Source organism: Lathamus discolor, chromosome 16, assembly GCF_037157495.1.
Source record: "Lathamus discolor isolate bLatDis1 chromosome 16, bLatDis1.hap1, whole genome shotgun sequence".
NCBI classification, from domain to species: domain Eukaryota; kingdom Metazoa; phylum Chordata; class Aves; order Psittaciformes; family Psittacidae; genus Lathamus; species Lathamus discolor.
This window is the reverse complement of record NC_088899.1, coordinates 6,026,983-6,050,796: the sequence shown is the minus strand read 5'-3', so window position 1 is coordinate 6,050,796 and position 23,814 is coordinate 6,026,983. Positions and strand designations below refer to the sequence as shown.

The 23,814-nt window shown below is 42.0% G+C and overlaps 1 protein-coding gene across 1 annotated transcript; it reads left to right on the top strand.

Annotated features, from left to right (window-relative positions):
* Positions 1-2,181: 2,181 nt before the first annotated feature.
* On the top strand, positions 2,182-21,829 carry SSU72 (SSU72 homolog, RNA polymerase II CTD phosphatase). The gene is made up of 5 exons (XM_065696211.1): positions 2,182-2,387; positions 8,204-8,347; positions 18,748-18,887; positions 20,093-20,211; positions 21,225-21,829. The coding sequence occupies exons 1-5, from the start codon at positions 2,308-2,310 to the stop codon at positions 21,324-21,326; spliced, it is 585 nt and encodes a 194-aa protein (XP_065552283.1). The 5' UTR covers positions 2,182-2,307; the 3' UTR covers positions 21,327-21,829.
* Positions 21,830-23,814: the final 1,985 nt, after the last annotated feature.

Here is a 23,814-nt window from a genome sequence, read left to right as displayed (position 1 = left end):
GAGGAAAGTGGGACCGGTGTTCCCAAGCGCTGGGGAGGGCCAGGCTTCTGGGCGAGGTGCTGAAGGGAGAGCGGCGGGTTGTGTGAGGAGGTGCCGAGGGACGGGAAGAGGCTCCGCTGGGAGAGCTGAGGTGAGGGAAGCGCTGGGTGTGCGAGGGAGGAGGTGTTCGCAGGGGAGTGTCAATCGGCTGTGGGGAAAGGCTGTCCTTGGAAGGTGCTGGAGGGGAAAAGCTTTAGTGCAAAGCGTAAGGGAAGGGAGGAAGGAATTAGCTGGGAAGGGCGGAAAGCATTAATGCGAGGGCAGAAAATAGTGTTAGGAAGCGCTGAGGAGAAAACACCCCTTCCTGGGCACAGTCCTGCCTTGTTTGCTGGAGTTCAGCTAGAGTAGGAATAGAGTTGTTTCTTCAATGTCCTGATCTTGTCTTCTCTATTTGTCTTGCTCCCAGTTTTTGTATACACCAAGAGATAAGCTTTCACCTCACCAAGCTGCTGATGTGCTCTCACTGCTCAAAAGGACCTTTTCTGGAATGAAGGAGGAAACTTCTGCGTCCTGCTGAAGTCTTGGCTGCTCATCTCTCCTGTTTCGTTTCTCAAGCACCGCGGGGAGTGCAGAACTCCATTATTAAGCGCAGCAGAAGGCATATCTTCTCTTGCCTCATCTTCCACAGTCCTCAGAACTGAGTTTTTTTGGGCACAGACATGGAGATGGGATTGATTCTGGGTGTCAGATCCAATTTATTTCTTCCTAGGGGTGATTCAACTCTCCATTCAAATGCTTAACCGGGATCTGTCTCCCATGGCCCAGCAAAAGGGACCCACTGCAACATTCCGTTGCCATCTAGTGCCGAGAAAGAAAACTGGCCGAAAGGCTGTTCTTCAGGAATAAGGATGGATTACTTGAATTACATACTTCTGAAAACAAGAATGTGTCTTACATTGACGGGAATTATATTGCTGTGAAGTATGGAAATAGGGCACATTTTGGAAGAAGATGGGAAGACCCAAGACCTTACATAGTAAATTTGGAGTAATTTCTTTCCAGATGTTGGAAAATTGCTTGTATGTTTGAGTGACACAGGGCTGTCTAACAGGTAAATTAGGGGACTTGGAAGTGGGGGCCACTAGAATGTATAGCATTCATGAGGTCACAGCAAAATACTGCGTTCCTGTGTCTGTGTTTGGCTTGTGCAGATGAAACCTAATAGCACATCAATGCATATACATGTGCCTGAGACTCGGAACCACAGGAGTCCTAAGCAGAAAAGCTGCTGTTGTCTCTGCTGGCATTGTTTAACTCTTGTATTCAACATGGAAAGAGCCACAGGCTGGCACAGCAGCAGTACAAGGCTGTGGTTAGTTGTGAAGACAGTACCCTAGACAGGTATGTCACCAAACATTTCCTGCATCCCTATGTTCGTGCTTGATTTACATGAGGTGTGTGAATGTTTATCCAGTTAAATACTTTATATATGCCCTTGTGTACAGAACAGTAGTACAAATCCACAGCATTTAATGGCAGTTGGTAGCAAAGCTGGACCTTTTCTCACAGCCACTCCCTGTTGGGCACCAGCCCTAAGGTAGTTTCATAGGAGTGTTTTTCTCTGCTTCACAGCTGCACCGGTAGCTGGATACTCCGTCAGGACAAAGTTTTATCGTTTAATGGTAAGAGGCTGTGTGCTAATAGCAGGGCTGTCCTGCGGGAAATCAGAAGGTGGGTCAGGAACCGTTTGTGGAGCGCTGTTTCCAGCCTCTTGCTCCACTTAGAAAACCGGGAACGCGGTTGGATGGGAGGAAAAAAATTGAGTCGCTAGGGAACAGCCGTGTGGTGGCTTTTCTCTCAGCGAGCGGCTGACGAGTCAGGTGGTGGTTGCAGTTCAGCAATCAGCGAGATCCACGAATTCGGGCTAAACGAGCTGCTTTTTTCGGTGCACACTTGAGCCCGCCGGTTCGCCGGTGCTGCCCGGGAAGCTCCGGGGAAGCGGTGTTTCCTGCGAGCAGCCCGTGGCCTGCCCATGGCTGCTGGGCACAGAGGGACGCGGAGCCGGTTCAGCAGACGACCGGCGCCGGTCCGGAGGCGACAGCCGCCTCCAGCCGCCCCGCCCCGCCTCTCGCTCCGTGCGGCGGCGGCGGCGGCTCCCGCCCCCTGACGCCCGCTCCGCGGTTGGCCGCGGCGGGGCGGCGCGGCCCTGGTGACACGTCCCGGCACCGCCCGCCGCCGCGCGCCCGCCGCCATTTTGTGCGAGCCGCGGCCGGGGCCGAGAGGGTTTGGGAGCCGCGGGGAGGGAGCTGGGCTCTTCCCTGCGCCGCCATGCCTTCCTCGCCGCTCCGCGTGGCCGTGGTGTGCTCCAGCAACCAGAACCGTAGCATGGAGGCGCACAACATCCTCAGGTAAACAGAGCCTGCCCGACCGCCCTCCTTCCTCCGGCCGGCGGCGGCGTGGCCTGATCCGTTGCTGCCGGGCCCCGCGACTACGTCGTAGGCCCCTCCGGCCGCCTTCGTTTTCGGGCTGCCCTTCCGGACCATATGAGGGCCGCATCCTTGACCCCTCTGGTGCAGACACTGGCTGCTGTGCCTGCCCTGTGTCCGGGCTCGAGTGGGCTGTCGGAGCAGTGGGGCGCTGCGCCGGCTGCGGCCCGAGCGTGTGCTCGGGGCCCGCGCCTGGCTCTGCTGGTCCCATGGGCTTGGGGACTTGGTCCTGTTTACATCCGGCCTCCTCCGGACCCTGCTACAGGTTGGGTTCGCCGAACGGGCCGGGGCCGTGGGCTCAGCTCCACCGTCGCTGGCACATCTCCAGATCCAGCGCTGCAAAACACGAGCTGGAGAATTGGACAGGCGCAGGGCAGGCCTCGTGTTTCGGCATCTGGAAACAAGTGTTTAGTTCAGCATACTAAATATCGTTGAGATTATGAGGGTTCATCTGTTTGGCACTACAAGTGTTTTCAGCTTGGCTGAGCTCAAAAGAAGGGGAGGCTGGGGACAGACTGATGGACAGGAGAGACCTAAACCTTGTTCTTAAACCTTCCGTATACACTGCAGGAACACGGTGAAGATGTTCTGGTTTTATTACAGTTATGCAGCATACCATTCACATTAGGCGATACATAGTGCTAGCATAGTAAGCTCAACACTGCGTGTAAATTGTGTGCTATATTTAAATAAAACCAGCAGCCTTGAAAGGAATAAATAATAGAAGCATCTGGTTTGGCAGCCATCTTACTGTGAGCCGCGTATGAGGCTGTTAATGCTTAAATTTGGCATCAGATGTTACCTGTGGTAGTTCGTTGAAAACACAATGTTACCAGTGGCTCTTTGGGCGGGGGTGGGGTGGAGAAGGGGAAGGGTGCTATTTTTCTGTTGCTTTCTTTCTGCTAATAATACTGGAGCTGAGTTTTAATCAAAACCTGAGTACTAAGGACGAAACTACATTTACTTCTAATGTCTGGCCTTTTTCTTCCTCTGTTTTTGCAGAAGTAATAAATCACTTCCGGTGTGACTGTTCTCTGGCAAATGTGACAGGGAAATGTGGTGTTGTTTTTTAAAAGTCTCTTCTTCCGTAAGACTTTAATTAAAAGTAGCAAAACATTTGCATTTGGAAAATTTTTATTTTGAGTGACATCCTATGTAATTATAGCAACAATAGCATAAATAGCAAAACAGAGATGAATTGCTCTTCTAAAGAAATAACTAGCCCACACAATGAGAATGGTCATTTGCCAGTGAATCTCTGGGAAAGGCAGGCTTTGAGCCAATGCAGGCTTCAATTCAGGGCAATCTCTTGCTCTATGTTGCGCTGCAGTTGGAAGGAACACTATTAAAGAGGAAGAAGAGTTAGGAAGGAATGAATCTTAAAGGTATTTCTCAACAGATTACAAGACGTTAAAATATGTAAGTCCTATAGAACTGCAGGTGACTTTGGAAACGGAGTCTGGAGTCCAGTCTTCAGCATGAACATCTTAATGAACATTTATAAACAGTACTTTGTAACGTGTAGCCTAGGGTCTTGCAGAAGTATTTTATATAGGCTTCTATTTTTGCACATATTTATGCTAGGGTATGTATAAAAATCAGTATTTTTGTTGAAGTGATTGTCTTGAATCTTTTACATTTCCGTAATGCTTTAAGCTAGGTTTCAGAATTAACTCCTGGTCTGTTCACTATTTTAATGAATTACGGGTTTTAGTGAAGCCAGAGTTTTCATGTAGAATTTTTACAGTAACTGTGAATAATCCATTCCAGTTCACAGAGAAAAATATTTAGCAGTAAGGTGAGCTTATTTTACTTTCCTAATGTTAGGCCTACCTAATGCCTACTAAAAGTTGCACTGAATTGGATGCTAATGCCTTTTAAAGCAAAAATGGTCTTGCAGAAATGTCTGAATTTTAACTTCTGATCCATTTATAAAATAAGAAATTTAGCCCTCTACATAGAACATCCAGGTGAAATATTCCACTTACCTGGTAGGCATCTCTTGGAAGTACCTGCAGTCCATCAGTTCTTGCTTTTATGCTTCTTCTTTGTAGTTTATCCTCTTGAATGTACAAACCTATGATTTAAACAGGCTTGATTTAACATCTTGATGAATTTACATTTTACAGCATCCTTATGGTCTTTCTCCTTTGGACTCAGAAAAGCAAACCTGTAATACTTTCTTCACACACCTCAGCAAGTTGTGGTGGGGGGTGGTGTGTGTTTAGGTTTATTTTTCTTCTTTCAACATACCAGATAATAAAGAGTTGCTTTTTTTGGACACTTACAAACTTTTTGTCCTTCTAAATTGCAGTGATTCATTCCAGTAATGAGTCTCATTTCCAGCCTGAATTTCTCACTCATCTGTTCTGTACTTGGTACTTCCATGTGGCCACTTGTGCCTGTGGAAAACAAGGACATGTGTTGGTTCTCTTTCATATCTTCCAATTTCTGGTGTTATCTTGGTTCATAGTTCCCATGTGCTTTGTAGTGTGTTTACATACTATTCTCATTAACCAGGTTTTAAATATTTTGTTCTAATCTTCCAACAGAATTCAACTGAAGGTCTTTTGAAGTCTGTTGATAGTACTGTTACCATCACCATAGGGGTATTTTGAGACATTAAAGCACAGGGGAAAGAGGAAAAGCTGTAAGGACTATGTGGAAAGGCATAATCCTTCCCTTTTTAAAAGCTGTCAAACTGGATGTCTGTCTGTAATTAGTCCCTAGGTCAAATCTTACTTACCCAACATTGCTTGCTTTTATAAGTGTAATTGTAATCTGTGTACAGGTTTTGGGGATTTTTTGCTGTAGATTATGCAGACTTAGGCCACAGTTCCTCAAGCATAAAGGAAGGTGGAATGCTAACACTTCTCATTACCAGTCTTTATTATACATCAACTTTGACATTTCTGGTTGTGTATATTTATTTGGTAGTACACTGATGGCCTTTAAAAGGAAGTTATCATTTCAGACTCTTCCAGTGTATAGGAGGTACTCTGATAACTTTGTATTTTAAGGCTCTTAAGGTATAGATACTGTATCTCAGTCTTCTGAGTTCAGGGTCTGTGTGTTACTACTGATAATGAAAACATGAAGGGTACAGATACATGCTCAATATATATTAATGTTCCTTTGTTTTAGGGAATGAAGTGTGTTAAGAAATTAGGAGTGTGAATAGGAGATCTGTAGTGACAGCAACTAGATTTAAATACTGAAGTCCTTGTAGCTGAAAGTTGTATTTCATATTGGTGCCACGATTTATAGTTCAACACTGACCACATAACAGAAGTTGCAACCCTCACAGTTGACGTAAGTCACTAGACAGCTTCTCTACTGACGTTATCTGTCAGCAGCTGAATGCAGTGAAGTATTGGAATTTGTATTCCTTAATTTTAGAAACCTTAAATTGTATTAATAAACCCTCAAGAAGAAGGAAATGTTTTAACACTTCTATGTATTAAAGCACTTCCATTTGACAGTTTATCAGTGATAATGCATATTACAGCAAACTCTTAATGTTTTTAAGATTTCATAGTTGAAATCAGTTAGCAGTGCTCCTGTTCCTGCTGTTCAATACTGTGGGTTTTTTTAGGGGGGGTTGGTTTTGTGTTTTGTTTTTGTTTTTTTTTTTTACATTGCTAATACAAGGTATTTTTGAAGGGGTCTGCAGTGAGAGGGGATTGATGCCAGTTATTTTTCTGCTACATGTTATGGAAGGTGATGTATTAAAATTAATGATTTGTCCTGAAGATCTTCACCGCTCCCAGCTTTGGTGGTCCTGCAGGGCTTACTGCATTTGCTTTAGTGTCTAGTAATAGTTATTACTGGCTATTATAAGAAGAGAAGCAGCTCTGTCATGTGTTAGTGTTTTGTTAGTGTAGTCCTGTGTTGATCTCTGCTTTCAGCAGCAGTCGTGTCCCACATCAGAAGCACTATTTGCTGTGAGCTGTGAGATTCTTTGGAGGGTAATGCAGTGACTGTTTACAGGTTCTTCAGTTAAAAGCCTATAAACTCATGAGCATGTGAGTAGTGCGTGTGATCTCATTGCAGTGAGGTGAGCATACCTGCTGAAAATGAGATCTGTGTACTGGCTTGTATTTACTCACTATGTTGATAGTTTATACACATTGGTCTTAATCCTGTTAATAGAAACACATTGCCAGAATCTTACAGCATTTACAGGTCAGTGTTCAAGCTTCACATTTTCAGGAGTCAGTGCTAGGACAGGATAGTAGTATATCTTACCCTTTACTCATTGTGGTAAAGTTGGTGCTCATTATTTTCCATCTTCTGGATAGTTTTGCTAGGCTAAGAGGGAATACCACATAAACATTGTCTTGTAGAAAATACTCATTGTTAAAGGCTGTGTGCCACATGACAACAGATACTTAATGACTCACTAAACTAGATCTGTCCAGCTGCTTAATAAGAGCAGGCTCTGTTGAATATGGTTCTGTACGTTCTTCCCTCTCCTCCGCCCCCAACTGTTGCAAGAAATGTGTTGAAACATCTTCAGAATATTTCATAATAGTACAGCTAGTGCATAAATAGTGTAAAAGCCGCACCCTGGCACCTGCTGGTGTCAAAGCATGAAATTCCACATGAGGAATGCATATTGATCAATTTGAAATAGCAATATCTTAGCACTGCAGTTTCTTCTGTGCATATCATGGCTCTTTCCATGTCTTCACAAGCAGTAGAATAAAAACTTGGGTCTGGAAGTATTTCAGGGAAAATAAATGGATTTTTTTTGGTGGGGGTTAGGGGCTTTGGGTTGTGTGCTTGTTTTTCCATTTAATATTGCTTGCTTTATTCAGTCTCTGCTAAATTACTCAAAGTGTGAGTCTAAAAAAATGAAATTAAACTGTGGTCCTGACCTGTTTCAGAACGTAGATTATCATTACAAAACCAGATGTTTTTTAACATGTAATTTTGTCCATTAGGCCACCAGAAATAAGTATAGTTTTTGTCCTGTTATTTAACAAACATTGTAATGGTTTTTAATATTACTGAAGGATTTGTTGAGGATGAAATAAGTGCTTATAGGTTAATCAAAAATTTTGTCATTATATTTAGGTTCCTGCCTCTTTTTTAATTATAATTATTAAACATACAGTTGTTCATAAGAATGGAATGAAGCTCTCCCTGGTGTTAGCTACCAGCCAGCGGAATATCTGCCCCACTTCTGTAAATGACATGGCATATTTTTCAGTCTACTTGAGGCACACAAATGTTTGTACTCAGCTAATTAGATGACATTAGAGGTAGTTTTGGCAACATCGTGAGGGGAATAATGTAGTTAGTCCAGCAACTTAGTAGAATAATTAAGTATTGAGCAGTTGGTATTGTTACTTTCTTCTATCAGGACAGAAACATCACTGCCTATAGTATATCGTCTGAGAGTGAATACAGAACATGGTTGTTGGAAATCCAAGATGTCTGAAAACAAAAAGAAACAACCAAAACACTATGTACAGTAATTCTAAGAAAACTTAATGTTTTATATAAGTTTTCTTCATAAATGGTATGTGAGTTTCAATTGTAACTGCAAAGAAATGTGCACACTGGGTACAATTGGCAACTTAGCTGATGAGTTGCCCATTTGTTTGGTTGTGACTTGGCTGATTGCTAAGAGGTGTGTTTAAAATTCAGTCTGTGTTTTTCATCGTTTTGGTGTTTAAAGTCCATCCACTCTAATTGCCTTTTCTCTCCCCCTTTCCCTTTCTGTCTTCCAGCAAACGAGGATTCAGTGTCCGATCCTTTGGAACAGGGACTCATGTGAAACTGCCAGGACCAGCACCGGACAAGCCGAATGTTTATGATTTCAAAACAACATATGATCAGATGTACAATGATCTGCTTAGGAAAGACAAAGAACTGTATCCCTGTGGCATGGCCTCTTTAAAAAATCCAATATGGTTCATCCTTGAAAGGTGTAATTCATTATTCGCATTATGCATTAGGAATATATAGTTGCTTGACTGGAGAACTTAAAATGTTTTAAGTTTATAGGAGGGTTTTTTTTTATTTTTTTCCTTACAATGGGCCTCTAGTGCTCCCTTGTAAATTGCTATTGAGTTACAATGCACACATTCAGAATGCTCTTTTGTAGTGTGTTACCATGTTTAGCTCTTGAATGAAAGCACATTAATACCATCACAGATTGTCCATTACCTCCACTGCACTGTGGATCGTATTTTCTCAGTGCAAAGACTGCCCTGAAATGGATATGTGAAGAGCAACCACCTTGCCATTAGTGTTGTATTTAGCTCAAACTGCCAGGTAAGGTTTCCTGTATACTCTTCTCTGGGAAAGAGGATACTTTCATTAAAGAGCTCACCCTTCTCACTGAGGATTTCTTGATACATTATTTGATCTGTGCACTGAAAAAAAATCCCTATAGAATATGATAAAGAATGGGCATAGGAGAGCTCAATAACGTGTTTAATCCTGAGCAGCAGAAGTGATCAAGGTTATTCACACTACTTAAACCCATGAGTAGTGTCCAGCTGCGTGTTTTGCAGTTGGATGCTAAAAAAAATACCAAAAAATCAAAAAATTCTAAAAATCAACTTTAATTTTCCTTTGGTTTTAAGAAAACCCACAGACCCACAAACTTGGGGGACTCGTTCTGGATACTCTTTCCTCAACAAGGGATCTGATTTTAATTTTTTAGTGTTAAATATGAAGGAGAAAACTTGCCCAAAATAAGGGATTTGGGATATGCTGAATTTGTACTTGAAAGATAGAAATCCTTTAGAGTAAAGAATCCCAGAAATGAATCTAAGTAGTTTAATAGAGCAGTCTGCGCTTCTTAGTGCTGCAAGGTTTTTTCCTAAAATCTCAGGTATGGCCATCTGGAGATCCAACAGGAATGTTAATATGGTTTAGATATCTTCATCGTGCTCAGATAGCCCAGTTTTCTCACATGGTTTTGGGGAGAAAAAAAATGGAGTAAGACTAAACAGATTATCAGAGACTAGAAAACTTGGCACGTGGTAGAAACATTCAAGCTGTTACCCAAGGAGTCGGCAAACCCAGGAACTTTTGGGAAGCTAACTGTACAGTTGTTGGGTAGCACACATGATATTGTGGCTTACTGCTACTCAGCAAGCTGACCAGAAATAGTCAGTTTGAGCTCCTGATACTCCAAGGGTGGTGGAGGGTTTTCCACTTGGCATCAAAAGGCTCCTGTTAAGGAGGGCTGGGCTGTTCGATTAAAGCTGTAGAGCACAGTGAGAACTGGTAGAACACTGCAGTAGCTTTCTGCGTGGTGTTCCGCACAAATAGTGTCCCTTGCAAGGTGTTTGATTCCTAATACCTAAGTAGAAGTCTTTTTAAACAGAAAATCAAAATGTAAGGTGTAGTCTTAATGAATCTGTTGTGATGTGCTGGGGTGTTTGGGGGTTTTTATCCCTCTGCCTACAAAGAAAAGGAAAACCTTGCAAACCCATCTTGGTCAAAAAAGAATTGCTTCAAGATAAAATTGTTTGAATTGAGAAGTAATTTTGACAAGTGCTAACGACTTGTAAATTCCTTGTTGCATTCCTCATTGCTGCTGTACTGAATACAGCGATGCTTTGAGAGAAAACCATCAGAAAAACTACCTACTCCCGCCCTTTTCAGCATATTTTGGAGTTACCATTTCTGTTCTGCTCCATGCTGGACATATGGATATGCAGTGTTACAGTTAAACCTTTTCTCAAGGTAAAAGAAAGCAAGTTCAAACAATACCTGTTCAGGGGGAAACGGGGCAAGAAGAACTGCCTCTACATCTTTGCAGTTTTGATTCTCAGATAATATAAGTTAAGGTTTCCAGAGTCAAGACTGTCAGCACAGAAAGCAGCTCCATTGCCAGAAATAGGTTTTGAGGGTAAATACTTCTACAGTAACCAAACCAGGTAATTTTTTGTGAACCAGGATCATGGGGACTCTCGGGGTTCTGGGTGAGCATTCCTTTCTTAGAGGTGATGGGCAGTGCAAGTGCTACTTGCTGCTGAAGGGTGGGAGGGTCTGCTCTTCTGATGGGCTCTGAGTGGGAGGGAGAAACAGAAGAAGGTGTGGTTTGCTCATAGAGTTTAGCAGCTTGTTCTGTTCCCCACCCTTCCTTCCATCAGCTCAGTGAGATGACTGGGTTGTAGCCCTTCCATGGGGTTTGAAATAGTATTTCTTGGTGACAGCTGTCTGTGCTCCCATATTGCAGTGGGAGTGCCTCAGGAGTGATGTCCTTCCTCCAGTTCTGTATGCCTGTAGGGGCCCAAAGATGCTAGATATTCCATGAAGTTGTGGCTGTGAGAGCTTTGAATGTTCTCTGGCCAGCCAAATGAATGACCCCTGTTGTGGAAACCAGTAGTCTCCAGCAGAAAGGAGCTTGTGCAGTATTGGACATAAGTCAGGGCAAGGTTAGGGTGAAAAGATCCACTGGAACTCTCCTATTCGCTTGTGGAAATGAGGAAGAACTTAAAATCCCACTCCGCAGAGACTAAAAGCACCTTCATTGCAGTAATTAGTGAAATAAAAGCTGACATATCTTGAAGGCATATGTTGAATTTCAGAAGCACAGGAATAAGGGATTAATGGAGCCAGGCATACAGATTCAGTTGAGTAGGTGGTTGCAGTGTATCTAAAATGGAATTACTTAAGCAATTTAAGATGTGGTAGTTAAGCCTTACAGTTAAAATAAGTATCCACATCTACCACTGCATCTTTAGAATACGGCATTTAAATTCCCCAGGTCCTAATAGAGGGCTGTGACAAAGCCATTTAAGGCTGTTCTGAATGTGACTTCTGGATGCTTTTAAAGTCCTCCTTTTTTTATTTCTGTATCAGCAGAGGGTTCTACTCACTTGCAGGAGACATGACCACACTGTGTGGTTATCTCTGGAGTTCTGTGTGCGTAGTACAGGTACACTACATTGTATTTGCATGTGTAACTGGACCTCTCAAAGACAGGCCACTGTGATCACTTGGCCCTTAAAGCTGTGTGAAGGATTTTAAGGACTTGGTTCTAGTTATATGGTGGGGACTTTAAACAAAAATAGAGGAAAAACTGGTGAACTTTGCCTTCAATTGAATGCGAAAACTAGTCAGGGATGGAACTTCCTAAATGCCACCTTAAATCTGCAGCAGCAGTTGCATTTATCTTCAGGGACAGGAGCTGTTCAAATGGAAATCTGTCCAGAATTCTGCAGCAGGAGCTGCTGGATTCTTTATCAACATTAACTTAATGATTGATTGCTTCTATCCCTTTCTCAACACTGATCAGTCGGTGACCCTCAGCTGGAAGATCCCGAGTGTTTTCCATAGGGAGGGGGTTTTGTTAGGATTTGTAGGCAGCCTACCTCTGCAGGCTTGGCCTCCTCCTCTGGTTCCTACTTTAACCTCCTTTTAATTTCACCTGATCTCTTAACTGTAGATAAGATTCCAGTTTTAGCTCCATAGTTACATGATGATACAAAATTGGAGGGAGGGGGTTGGAACATGCCTCCAGAAGTTACTAAAGGTGTGCTTCAGTTAGCATGAAAATGTTTGGGAAATGAGGAAGCAAAACTGGCTTGGTACATCTCACTTGATATCTAGGTGATTCAGATCTAGTTTTCTCTGTGTGAACTCCATGTTTAAGCTGGATGGCCATATGGGAATGTTTGCGCTATTGCTGATGAGTGGTGGTTGGTTGGTTGGTTGGCTTTTTTAATAGTACTCTTCACATTCAGGACAAGCAGAACCATTTTTCTCTGCCATATACAGACCTCTTTGCCAGGAAATACACATTTGCAATATTGCATAGCATTATGGTTTTCCCATAGCTGATGCTTATCCCTGGTTTATCCCCGTCTTCCATCTGCCTAAGATGATACACTTTATTAACTGATGTGTTGTGGTAGAACATCAGTAGAGGAAAATGTCTTGGCTTTGGAGAAAGCGTTGGCTTAAGGGACTATACAGCAGTTCCAGAATTGAGGGGATTGGGAATCTGAAGTATGTTCTGATGCGCAGGATCTTCACTGGGTTTAGGTGAACAAAATGGGAATCTTTATTTCCCTACAGAAGAAGAGGAAGGCCAACAGAAGTATATCATTGAACTAGGTTGGCCTTGCTGTAGAATTGTGTAGGAGAGAGATTCTGTGCCTTTCCCAAAACTTTTCAGTCAAACTTGAGGCACCATCTTCTGTGTCCATGAAGAGGAATAAACCCAAAGAGGATTAGGACCAGCTGAGATGAGGGGGCACCCAGCAGCAGTGAGGCTGTAGAGAGGAGTAATTTTTCTGTCCTTGTAGGGTGGTGATGAAGGAGGATCTTTTGGTGCTGAAATCTTGGTCAAGCATCACTGCAGTTAGGTTTTTCTTGCAGAGAAACTGCATTTCCTGTCTTGGAGTCAGGCTCAGCTTCTAGCAACGGTTGGAGTATTAAGTCATCTCTTCCAGAAGGTTTCCTCTGCTTTCCCTAACATCCACTTAACATCTCTTAAGTTCTTTGGTTATATAAGATCTTTCTTCCATTGGGCTTAGACTTTAATTTCCTTAAGAGGGTTGTAGTATCAAATAAGATCTTGGATCTTGCTTCTTGGTTGTGCTTTTTCACTTTCAGAAAGTGGCATAAGATACTGATACGAGATGATTCATGGCCTGAGCTAATGAGCGCAGGCACTGATGGGGAAAAGCTGTTGGAAGGAAAGTGGGCAGTGACAGGAATATCTTGCTCTAAACCACTTCCCAGTTTCTTTTGAACACCATTTGTTTGTTGCAGAAACTTCTGCCACCTGTAACAAAAGCTCTAGGATCCATAATACTTGAATAGTAATTCCTGACATTCTGAATAATTGAACTACCCTTGAATTGCTTGGTGGGGGAAGTCACAACACCTCCTGTGTTGTGGGGGTACAGGAGGACTACTGAGATCTGTGAGCATCTGCATGCAGCTTGTTGGGGCCATGTAGCTCCATCTTGAGGAGTAACTTAAATGAAATTCTACCTCAGGTAAGCTCTTTGTGCATGTATTTATCTTATGTTTCCATTTGGTTTTCTTCATGGATTTTGAACTGATAAACAGTTGTCAGGTTCTGTTCTGAGCTGTCATTCCAGTGGTCAGTGGGAGAGCAAGTGAAACTTTGATGCTTTGTCATTTTTATTTAATGATTCTGATCTTTACAATTTCTCAGTTCTGCCAAAGATACAAATCATAGAAATGAACTGTGTCAGTCTTCTCTGATAATCTACAGTGGAGATGGCTTATGTCACCTGCTTTTGTGAAGCATTTTGAAAGCTCACTTCTGTGTAGCTTGCCCACATAGCGTGGCAGAAAACATCTCTCAGCAGCTTACAGAGGAGCACTTTGAAAACCCCTAGCAGGTAGAAATGAAAGATTGTTTGAATGTGTTTGGAAATATGCTCAATAACCCACATCTAGATAGAAGGAAGATCAGAAAAAGGTGAAAGGTAAGAGAAATCCAAATAAGGTGGCTGTTACCATTTTACATTGGTCATACTCCTTGTACTCTTAGATAACACAGGACTGTGCAGGCACTTGCTTCAAGTGTTGGCAGAGTTATTTGGGTCACTGTTCTGTGAAGGACAGCAGATCTCTGTATTTCAAATAGAATTGTTTTGGCAGCTGGGGATCCAGGTGCCAGATGTATTCAAGTGGAGTAAATACAGCCAGGTTTCAGCAATGGCCCAGCATATAAAGAAGCATTTAGCAGCGCAAACTGGAAGTTTAGCATGGGAATGGCAGGAGAGGTCTGTGCCAGTTTATTTTCCATCTCAGTAGAAACAAGTTGGCTGACACAGCTGTATTTATAAAATCCCACTCGATGGAGAGAACAGTTACTGGCATGGAATGCTCGTTGGAAGATCTTGTTTATGTGTGCTGCTCATGTACACGCAGGAAGTGTCTGAAGAGCTTGATATCCCAGGTAGAGCTCTGGCAGCCCTGAGAAATTCATATGCATGAGAGCTCTTGTCAGAAAAAGCCTGTAGTAAGTTTCTGAAAGTCAGCAAAAGGGGGAATTTACTAGAAATATGCATTTAAGTGCTTATCTTCCCCAAAAGTGATGCTGCTACTTCATGGGATACTTTATTTTGACTGATTGGGTACAAGGTAGTAAAAGTAGTGTTAAAATCAGAAGTAGTATTAATTACTGAAGTCCACTTTCAGGATCTAAGAAATTCAGACTGTCTTGCTGTCATGTACCTCTAATTGACATAGTGTAGAGATCAATTAGTGGAAAACCTTGAAGTGCTTAAAGTACTGTATTTTCCACAGGTAGTAAGTTGGGGTGGGGGGCAGAAGCTGTTCCAGCTTTGTTGCTGCCCAGTAACAGAAGTGGAAGCCTTCAGGATCTTTCGTGCAAGAACAGAGACATCCTGATGACCCCTGTAAAAAGTGTTTGCCCAAGGCACACAAGCTGTGTGTGTAAGCTTTGCAGAGCTGGTTGGTACTCAGACTGTGGATTAACCACATCCCTCTGTTCTTCAGTCTCCTGTTTGTAGTGTTGCACTAGAAGACCTCATCCAGCATGTTTTTTGCTCTGCATGCTGCTGTTTAAAAGTGGTCCTGCTGTCTTCATGAATGTGTTCTCCAGGTTCCCCAATGCGTTAAATGAAATGGCTTAATTGATTTTAGTTTGTAATGCTTGTGTTTAGCTTTATCAGAGTTACCCTCTCCAGCTACAACTGTTATTTACTTCAGAATTACCTTTGAGTTTTGCAGTACAAAGCAATGGCAACAACAGAAACCAACTTGAAAACAGTCGTTGCAGACCCTGTTTCTCTGAGACATGAAATGCAGTGACTAATGTTTTTCTCACAGACATCTCGCAGCTACCTCAGTACTTCTCCCCACCCAATCCTACATTTGCTGCTTATCTTCTGAAATCTGGCACTTGTTTCTAAGCCTGAGAAGAGCATCCAAAAGTCAAGTGTGATACTTAGGAACCCTCTTAGGAGCCAGCTGACCTGCTGGTCCCCATAATGATTTCTGTATTCCTTTGTTACATGTTCATGTCATGTGCTGGAGTTGTCAGTACTGTGAACTGTCTTGCTAAGTGACCAGACACTGTAGATTCCAGCAATCTAAAGCAAGCTCCTCTTTCACACTTGGATCAAGTACACAAGGTTTGATGGCATAACCAAACCTGCCACATCTTTGAGGTCATCTTGTGTTCTGTGTCTGGTAAGTCTGTTCTGTCTTCAGTAAGTCTGTAATACCCTTTCTCTAGCTCTTTGGCAGTGGACTTGGCCATTGTTCCTGTTCTTTTCCTCTTTGACAGCTTGTAGCTTTCCAGTTTCATCCTCAACTACAATTTCAGCTGTTCAGCACTGACAAGTCATTGTCTGTCTCTTGAGCTCTAGGCTAAACTAAGGATCTTTGCTGCTTTCAGTGATGTGTGGGTATGTAGCCTGCAGCTTTGGCCCCCACCAGACTTGAGGAAGAGTCAGAAGCTGTGAAAGTGTTAAGGTTTTAATCTAAACACACACATACATATTAGAGTAATATCTTCATCAATACATTATTATGTGATATCCTTAAGTGAATGGAGAGAATGCACAGTTAGTAGAAATAGCTGGGTGTAGCTGTCTCTGTACAAAAGAGGAACAATGCCATGTCTATTGGCAAAACTCAACTTGAATTACACCATCTCCTTTTTATACCAAGTCTTTCCAACACTGAGTAGTAATGCATACATTTCATTCTGTTGTAGGTCTGTTAAGCATAGTTACTCCAATAAAGGTGATACTTGAGTTGGACTCAGTGTAAAAATGTGATGGATTTACTATACTAATAGTTTGCATTAAGTGAAGGCCTCTTAGATAAATGGATGCATTTCTGAGCATGGTAGCGTTAAGAGGGCTGCTGTGGTCAGACAACAAAGCATCACTGAAAGCCAGGGGAAGATTTAGCAAGTACCTTCTGAAGAAATGACTGCTGAAAGAAAGAGCAGAAGTGCAGGAGGCAGGGAATATGGAGCTGAAATCTGTTGGAAGGAAAGCAGAACCTCACTTAAATGCCTCAACATCTGGCACTATGGTGGAAACCATTAATAAGTTGTCATATCTTTGCATTCACCTGAGCTCATGGAGAGAAAGAAGCTGGGTTATGATTATGCATTGAAAACAGTGATGCAGATCACATCCCCCTGCTTCCTGCAAGGATGGTATGCTGTTCTTTTTCCAGGTGGAAAAGATTCTAGAGGACCAAATATGACAGTGTCATGAATCTTAACTGCTTATTTCAGTCTCCTTTTATAGGCAGATGGACCCTTGGAGGAAAAAAAATAGCTCTAAGTTGGCAGCAGCAAGCTTGACTGTGTGAAGCAGCAAGCTTGACTGTGTGGGTTTGTGAATATGCGTAATCCTGTCTCCAAGCTCGGTTGGAAAGCTGGGGGACAGATGCCAGCAGTGTTATATCCTAGAAAGGGGAAAAAAAAGAACCCAAAAAACTGTGTGGGACGCTGTTTCTTTTTTTTTTCCCCTTGAGCTGCATGATGTAGAAATGAGGCCTGTAGAGCCCAGGCAGGGCTCACCTTCAAAGTGAACAGAGCAACAGAACCAGATGTTTGCCAGATGTTTGAAAATGGCTCTTGCAGTCACTTTCCTGCTTTGCAAATAACCAGAGGTCTGAAATGGCTACATTGAAGTGGGTTTTCTTCCAAGCATGACAAACCCAGTGAGAGTTTTACAGGGGTGCTGATGTGCAAGAGCTGCTTGTGAGGTAGCTTTGAGCTATAAAAGACAGTTATTTAATTATATACGGAGTAATCTTTTGGGAAAGAAGATAAAAGGGGGGGACCTGAAGAAAAGAAATGCAGTAGTAGCCAGTTGGCTGAGAGAGAATTGACACTGTATTTGTGATAAATAGTGTATCATTCAAAACTGAAATGTCCTTAAGAAGTTTGATGTGTCTGCACCATTGCACTTCAAGAACTGAACATATTTTCCATCAACTATACTCTTACAGGTAGAAAGATGGGTTTAATTTTGAATGGAGCTTAAACACTTCAAAGATATAAAAGTTTTGGAGGCAGTTTGCTTGAAAACTGTTGAAGAACACCTTGAAGCATATAGATGAGCAGGGACAGATCTACCCAGGGCAGTAGAACCGAGATACCAGAGGGGGACTGCAAACAGGGAGGCGGAAAGTTGCTGGCCTTTTACAAAGGATTAGGACTGTTCTCTGAAAAGAATTAAGATACCTGCTAGGTATGTATATGGCCTTTTCAACAAAGAAATAAGCCGAGATGACCTCTTACATACATGCTACTAATGATGAAGGTTTTTTTACTCAATTTCCTTCTGTTATCTCAAGAAATTAGGCTGTTGTCCTTACTGCTATTTTAATTTAAAACTATATACTTAGATGGCTAAAAATACTGCTGCTTCAAAGCAAGGAAGAGATGCATCAGTTTCGAGGCTTTCTTCAAAATCTTTCCTGGTATTCCTCATTTACCCATAAAACTTCGCCCTTCCAGCCAGTTTGGTTTTGGCCAAGTGAGCAGATTTATGTGACAGTCAACCCTGGTGTGCTCCTAATGAATCTTCATGTTGTGGAAGGCTGAGAAGACAACGGGATAAGTGAATCCACTCAGAAAGGGGGATACAAGATGTGAATTTGAGCCTCAGGGTTACAGTACCAGCATAAATATAGCTACCAAGCAGCATAACAGATTCCTTTCACACAGTGACTGAAGCTCTGACAGGCACAAAGTCAGTGTTTTTCTTCATTTCCATTTATATATATCTTGGGATATTTTAAAGGGACTATGCTCCTGTGATTTATTGAGCTTTCTTTGGAAGCTCAGTTGCATAAACCTGAGCCCTGAGCAGGACTTCATGCAGATGTGCAGTGGACAATAGAAATGCCATAGAATTGACTTTGAAGGCAGAGGCCCCTGGAGTGAGGGACAGTGACTTAAATGAATGTAGGACATTCTGCTCTCACAAACAGTGAAGTCTGTGTTCGAAGCGTTATGGATATAAAAATAGTTGCCCAAGGAAAGTTGTTTTTCTGAGGAACTGTTCTTATGAGGGCCTTTAAAGCTGTCTCTGCTATTGTACTAATGCCAGTGACAGGACTCTGAAATCCAGAAGTTGCATGAATTACCCTGTGGGGATCGTGCTGCTACCTTAGGAATCTATTTTTAGTCGTCACTGATCTTTATATTTGCAAACATAAATGATCTTGTTTTAAAGATACAGTAATGATTTGACTTGTTCTGGTCATTTGCTCAAAAACATGACTTTTCTTAAAGTAAAGGTACTTTACTTAACCCAAGCAACTTCAGATACACACAGAATGGGATTTTACACATGTTGGACAGAAATAAGAGAATCAAGCCACGACCAGAAAGATTCCAGAACTGCAAAGATGTTTTTGATTTGATCCTAACGTGTGAAGAAAGAGTCTATGATCAAGTAGTAGAAGGTAAGGACCTTGAACTGATAAACCAAGTTAACTTTGAGTGCTTTCTCCCCCCTCCTCCTCCTGGAGTACTTCACAAATCTGGAAATATCTCCTCTGGCTACTGCTGCTGAACACCAGCAGGGACACGAGCTCGCCGTTCACTGATGTAGACTTTATGTACCAGGGAAGTGGTGGCTGAATACTTCTCAGAGATGCTGGTGTTGGCAGCTACACAGAATGTGTATGTATGGCAGTTTTAAGGGATGGCATAAGGAAATAACAAGCATTTGGAGAAGCTCAGATACAGTTTTGTTTGGAAAATGCTCATGGACTAGTAAGTTGTATGTGATGAGTATTTTTCCACCCTGGATTGATGGAGAGATGAAGTCTAAGCTGTGTTCCTTCTGCAATTTCCTTTCACTTCTCTGCAGACTTGTGATCTACCAAGCAGTTTATCCATGACAAAATCTTCCTGTACAGGTGGAGAAGCTGTTCTTTGAGTGTGCTTTACACTCTGCAAACATGCAGCAGCTTTGCCCTTATGAGAGTCAAAGCAAGATACGCCAAAACAATCTCAGGATTTGGGTTCTGCATGAAGACAATGCAGCAACCTTGATATGAACTCACTGAAAGTCATGGGGCTTCAGCAGTGATTCAGCTCTTGGGCTTAGAAGCCTGTCTCTCTGGAAACACAGGCTTATGTGAGGTTTAAGGTGTTTCCTTCACTTTGAAAGTCTAACCAGCTGAACTAATATCATACACATGCTTTAAAAGGCTGTTACCTTGCCTTTTCCGTCCTTAGTGGTCACGTCACAAGCAATAGAAAGCACTATCCACTTGGGCTTCTGCAAGCTGAGCAATTAGTGTTCTGAATGTTTAAGTGGAGTGTTTGAAATGTATTAGTAAGTTCTGGGAGCAGCTGCCCTGGTACTTGAATGGATCTTCAGCAAGGTGAGCATGTCTCACATAGAAAGCAGCTTTCACTCTAGTGTTTTAGGTGAATATCCTGAGGAAGGGAGGTGAAGAACAACCTAATGTTCCAGTGGTGCATCTCTCAACTTCATGGTAATGCCCGGTGAACCAGTGAAAGGAAGAACCTTGAGTGGTTCTTTAACTGAAGAAGGAAGATTTACACAATGTCTGTGTACTTTTAAAAGAATACTCTGTAAAATGTGGTACCATTCCACTCAAAATTTTGCTGTTACATGTATTTTGTTTTCAAATAGATTTAAATTCAAGAGAGCAGGAGACATGTCAGCCAGTCCATGTGATCAATGTGGACATTCAGGATAACCATGAGGAGGCAACGCTGGGTGCATTCCTTATCTGTGAGCTCTGCCAGTGTGTAAGTAGAGAGGGCTCATTGCCTAGGGGTTCCTTGGACCCAGTTGACTGCACAGAGGTTGGGGTTTGCTTAGTAATCTTTGAAGATGCTGCATATTGCAAAAGTTAAGTAAAATCCTTGTCAAAAGGTGTAAGTTCCCAAATTCTTTAGGTTATTTTTGGAGCTATTGTGCAAACAGAGGAACTGTGACAAAGTTCCTGGCTTCCAAAGTGGATTCTGTGTGTGTGTGCATTCAAACCAAAGCACTGATGAACAGCAGTATCACAGCACTGTGTGTAACCATTGCACAGGTTGAGCCTGTACTCAAAACACTGTTTATGGGAAAAACAGTGTTTCAAAAGCAGTTGTGATACATGGGGTTTAAACATCAGAGTTGCATTCTGAATCATGATACACTTGGAAAAACATTCTATGTAGGTGTATTTTGTAGTACCACTCTGTTGCATGTATGATGTAGAAGAGAAAAATGGTGCCTTCTTGTTATCCACATTCCAGGGGGCCTAGTCCTTTAAGACTGCAATATGCTGCACTCAAAGCAGTTGATATAACTGTCAGGAGACCAGAGGAAGGATCCGAGTCCTTTTACAGCATGCAAGTTGCTGAGTTCACCTGTTCCAGTGTGGCAACGGGCTTAGGTTTTTTTTTTACTCTAGCCTGTTTGATCTATTCTGGTCTTAAATCCCTTCCAGATTCAAAAAGCCTAAAAGGGTTCAAGGACTTGCAATTTTAACCATCTGTTCAGTGTGCTTGTAGCTATTCTGAAGCTTCCATTTGTTACCTAGCGAGGATGAATGTTGCCTACTCAACAAAGTACTAGTTAAGTGCCAGTTCAGTGGGTTGGAGGAGGAAGGATATGCAGATAAACATGATGCAGAATATATGTATATTTGGGAATCTCACTAAAGCACCCAGTTTAGATTGCACAGTAAGCCACAAGGATTGAATTATTACAGTTTTCTAAGCTACATCATGTCCTTGGAGTCTGGTTGCTTAGTATTTTCTTTCTTTTCTAGATACAGCACACAGAAGACATGGAAAATGAAATAGATGAGCTCTTACAGGAATTTGAAGAGAAAAGTGGAAGGACTTTTCTTCATACTGTCTGCTTTTATTAAAGCACATCTGTCTCTTAGGCCTTAATAGAGATGAGGGAAGCATGTGTTTCAAGTTCTGACTATACTGTATTTTCCTGGAAAATTACTATTGTTCTTTTTTTTTTTTGTTTGTTTAAAAGCTCCTTTTCAGTGTCTTTTTGTTTTGTTTCAGGTATTCTGTCACAGGGAGGCAGAGATACTGGTTGGCATTGTACATATGAGATGATTAAAAGTATACGCAAAGGCCACCTATTTAAAAATGCAAATCAAGTTTTTCTTTAAATCCTACTTTAGTTATTACAAAGTAGGGTTTTAATTATAAAGAGAATGTTTCTTGAATATTAAGTTTATAATGGATTTTTCCAGCCTACAAATTTATTTTATTTCAGTTGTGCTTTTTCTGTTTTTTATTTGAATGTGACAGAATGGCTGAATTACGTGAGGATCTGAATGGAACAATATAAAAATGAGTATCTGTATATTATTAAAGTTGGAAGCATCCAATAAAAGTGAAAACCCTGGAAGTTCGTCTATTTTCAAAGCAGCAGCTAAGTGTGACTGTTGTCACACAGTAGCTGAAGTAGCGCAAGAATGCTTGTTCACTGTCTTGGTAGTGACAAGAAGATCTTGATGGGATTCAAAAGACCCAAACTTTATCCTGCATTCAGGGAGGCTGGGTGTTTGGGCAGCTTCTAATGATGTCTGATCCTAGGAACCAAAGTGAGCTGTTTTCTCTGTATGACTTTTAGGGTGCTACAAGGAAATCTTTTGGGATCTTAACTGCTTTTGAATTATTGTGTGGAAAATTAAGAAGACTGAGGCTGGAACTGTAGCAGTCATGGCCAATTGCTTAAATGCCTTCTATAAGGAAGGTGGGGAGAAATAGCAAACTCCACTGTCAATAGAAATAGTTTAAAGGGGTTTTTACTGCTTTATGTTTTGAATAGAATGATTTTCCTCCCATACAGCAACAGTAAATGTGCTTGTCACAGCTCCAACTCCAGAAACCGAGTATGTATATACAGAGCAAGAGGTCAGATTTGTATTTAACTGATGGAAGTTAAAAGTGTAAACAAACCAGATCATTAGACATTCAAAATGTGGATGTTAAAATGTTACTGCTTACAGGCAAGAGCAGATTTTACAAGTTTTGTTAAAGGAACATGTAAACAACATGGAGCAGATGAGGTCTGTGTTCTCATTAATACTTGGATATGCGAGGACAACTTCTTAAACGGCGTGTTAAAAGTGAAGTAGCATGAGCTTGGGTTTGAGCTCCTGGCTTCTCTCTCCCATTCTGTGACAGGCCTCTGACAGATCACATGAATAACTTAATTTATCTTAATTTTTGTGCACATGTAGGATGGTAACATGAAGTATTTTGCCTCAGGTTAGGGCAGTGTTACCCATCTATGTGAACAACTTCTGCTGTGTATGCAGTTAGTTTTATGGCAATGCTGCTTAACCTCTCTCATTCAAATCTATTAAAAGGCATCTGCTTCACATCTGAAAACTGCAGGTCTGTATCTCAAAATACTTCTTTGCAGTTGCAAATCCTGAAGTCTGTTAGGTCAGGCCCCCAAAGAAACCTTGTATGTCTCTCTGCCCCTGAGATCTGGGGGTTGGCTGTGGTTTCAGCTGCCTTGTGGGAAACCTTAGACCTCTGCCAGCTCAGTCTGTGTTCTGGACAATGTCCAAATGGGTTGTTGCATTGTACTTGGGTCCCAGGAATGTTTAATATCCCTGAATTACCTCTGCTGGTTTTCTTGTCTGTTAAAAATACTTAAAGCAGAAAATTTGTGTAGAATGAATGACTGGATTAGAGCAGTTAGGGGATGGGGAGCTCAAGCAGCAGCTGTGATAAGGTTTGCAGAGTTCATGTTTTCTGGGTGGCTTGCCCTGTCCCATTTTGGTTCTGGAGACTCTCTATTTGAAGGATTTCATTCAGCCTCCTCTGCTTCTTCTCATTTGTCTGATAGCATTGCTTGTTTCCATGGGGATATTTACAGCCAAAGGAAGAAAATGATTCTCTAAGGACTGACTGCCGTTAGTTGATCTCTTGAAAAAGACGTTTCAAGCAAGAATGATACAGAGTATTTTGAGCAGTTTTCTTTCCCTGTAGAGTGTCAGTACTGAAGTCTACTCTGTGGCAAGGTGAGAGTTGGGGAGCGTTTGAAAATGTTTTCTGGTTTCAATTTAATCCATCCTAAACAGAACTCTTCACTGTTATTTTACAGAAATGCAGTAAAAACCCAAACAGGATGTTAGCCTGTGCATGTGGAGATGTACAGCAGTGTCCTTTCTATTGCATAAACTATACTTCTCATGTGTGTAATTGGCAGAGGATTGTGGTTGCTGCAGTGCCAAGTAGGGATTCATTAGTAGAACTTAAGTTCACTGCATTTCCTCACCCAAAATGAGGTCTTGATCTAAAAACATAACATACAGGATGTTACAGGATTGTTCTTTCCATCCTGAATACTCTGTTCATAAGCAAACCCAATGCTTG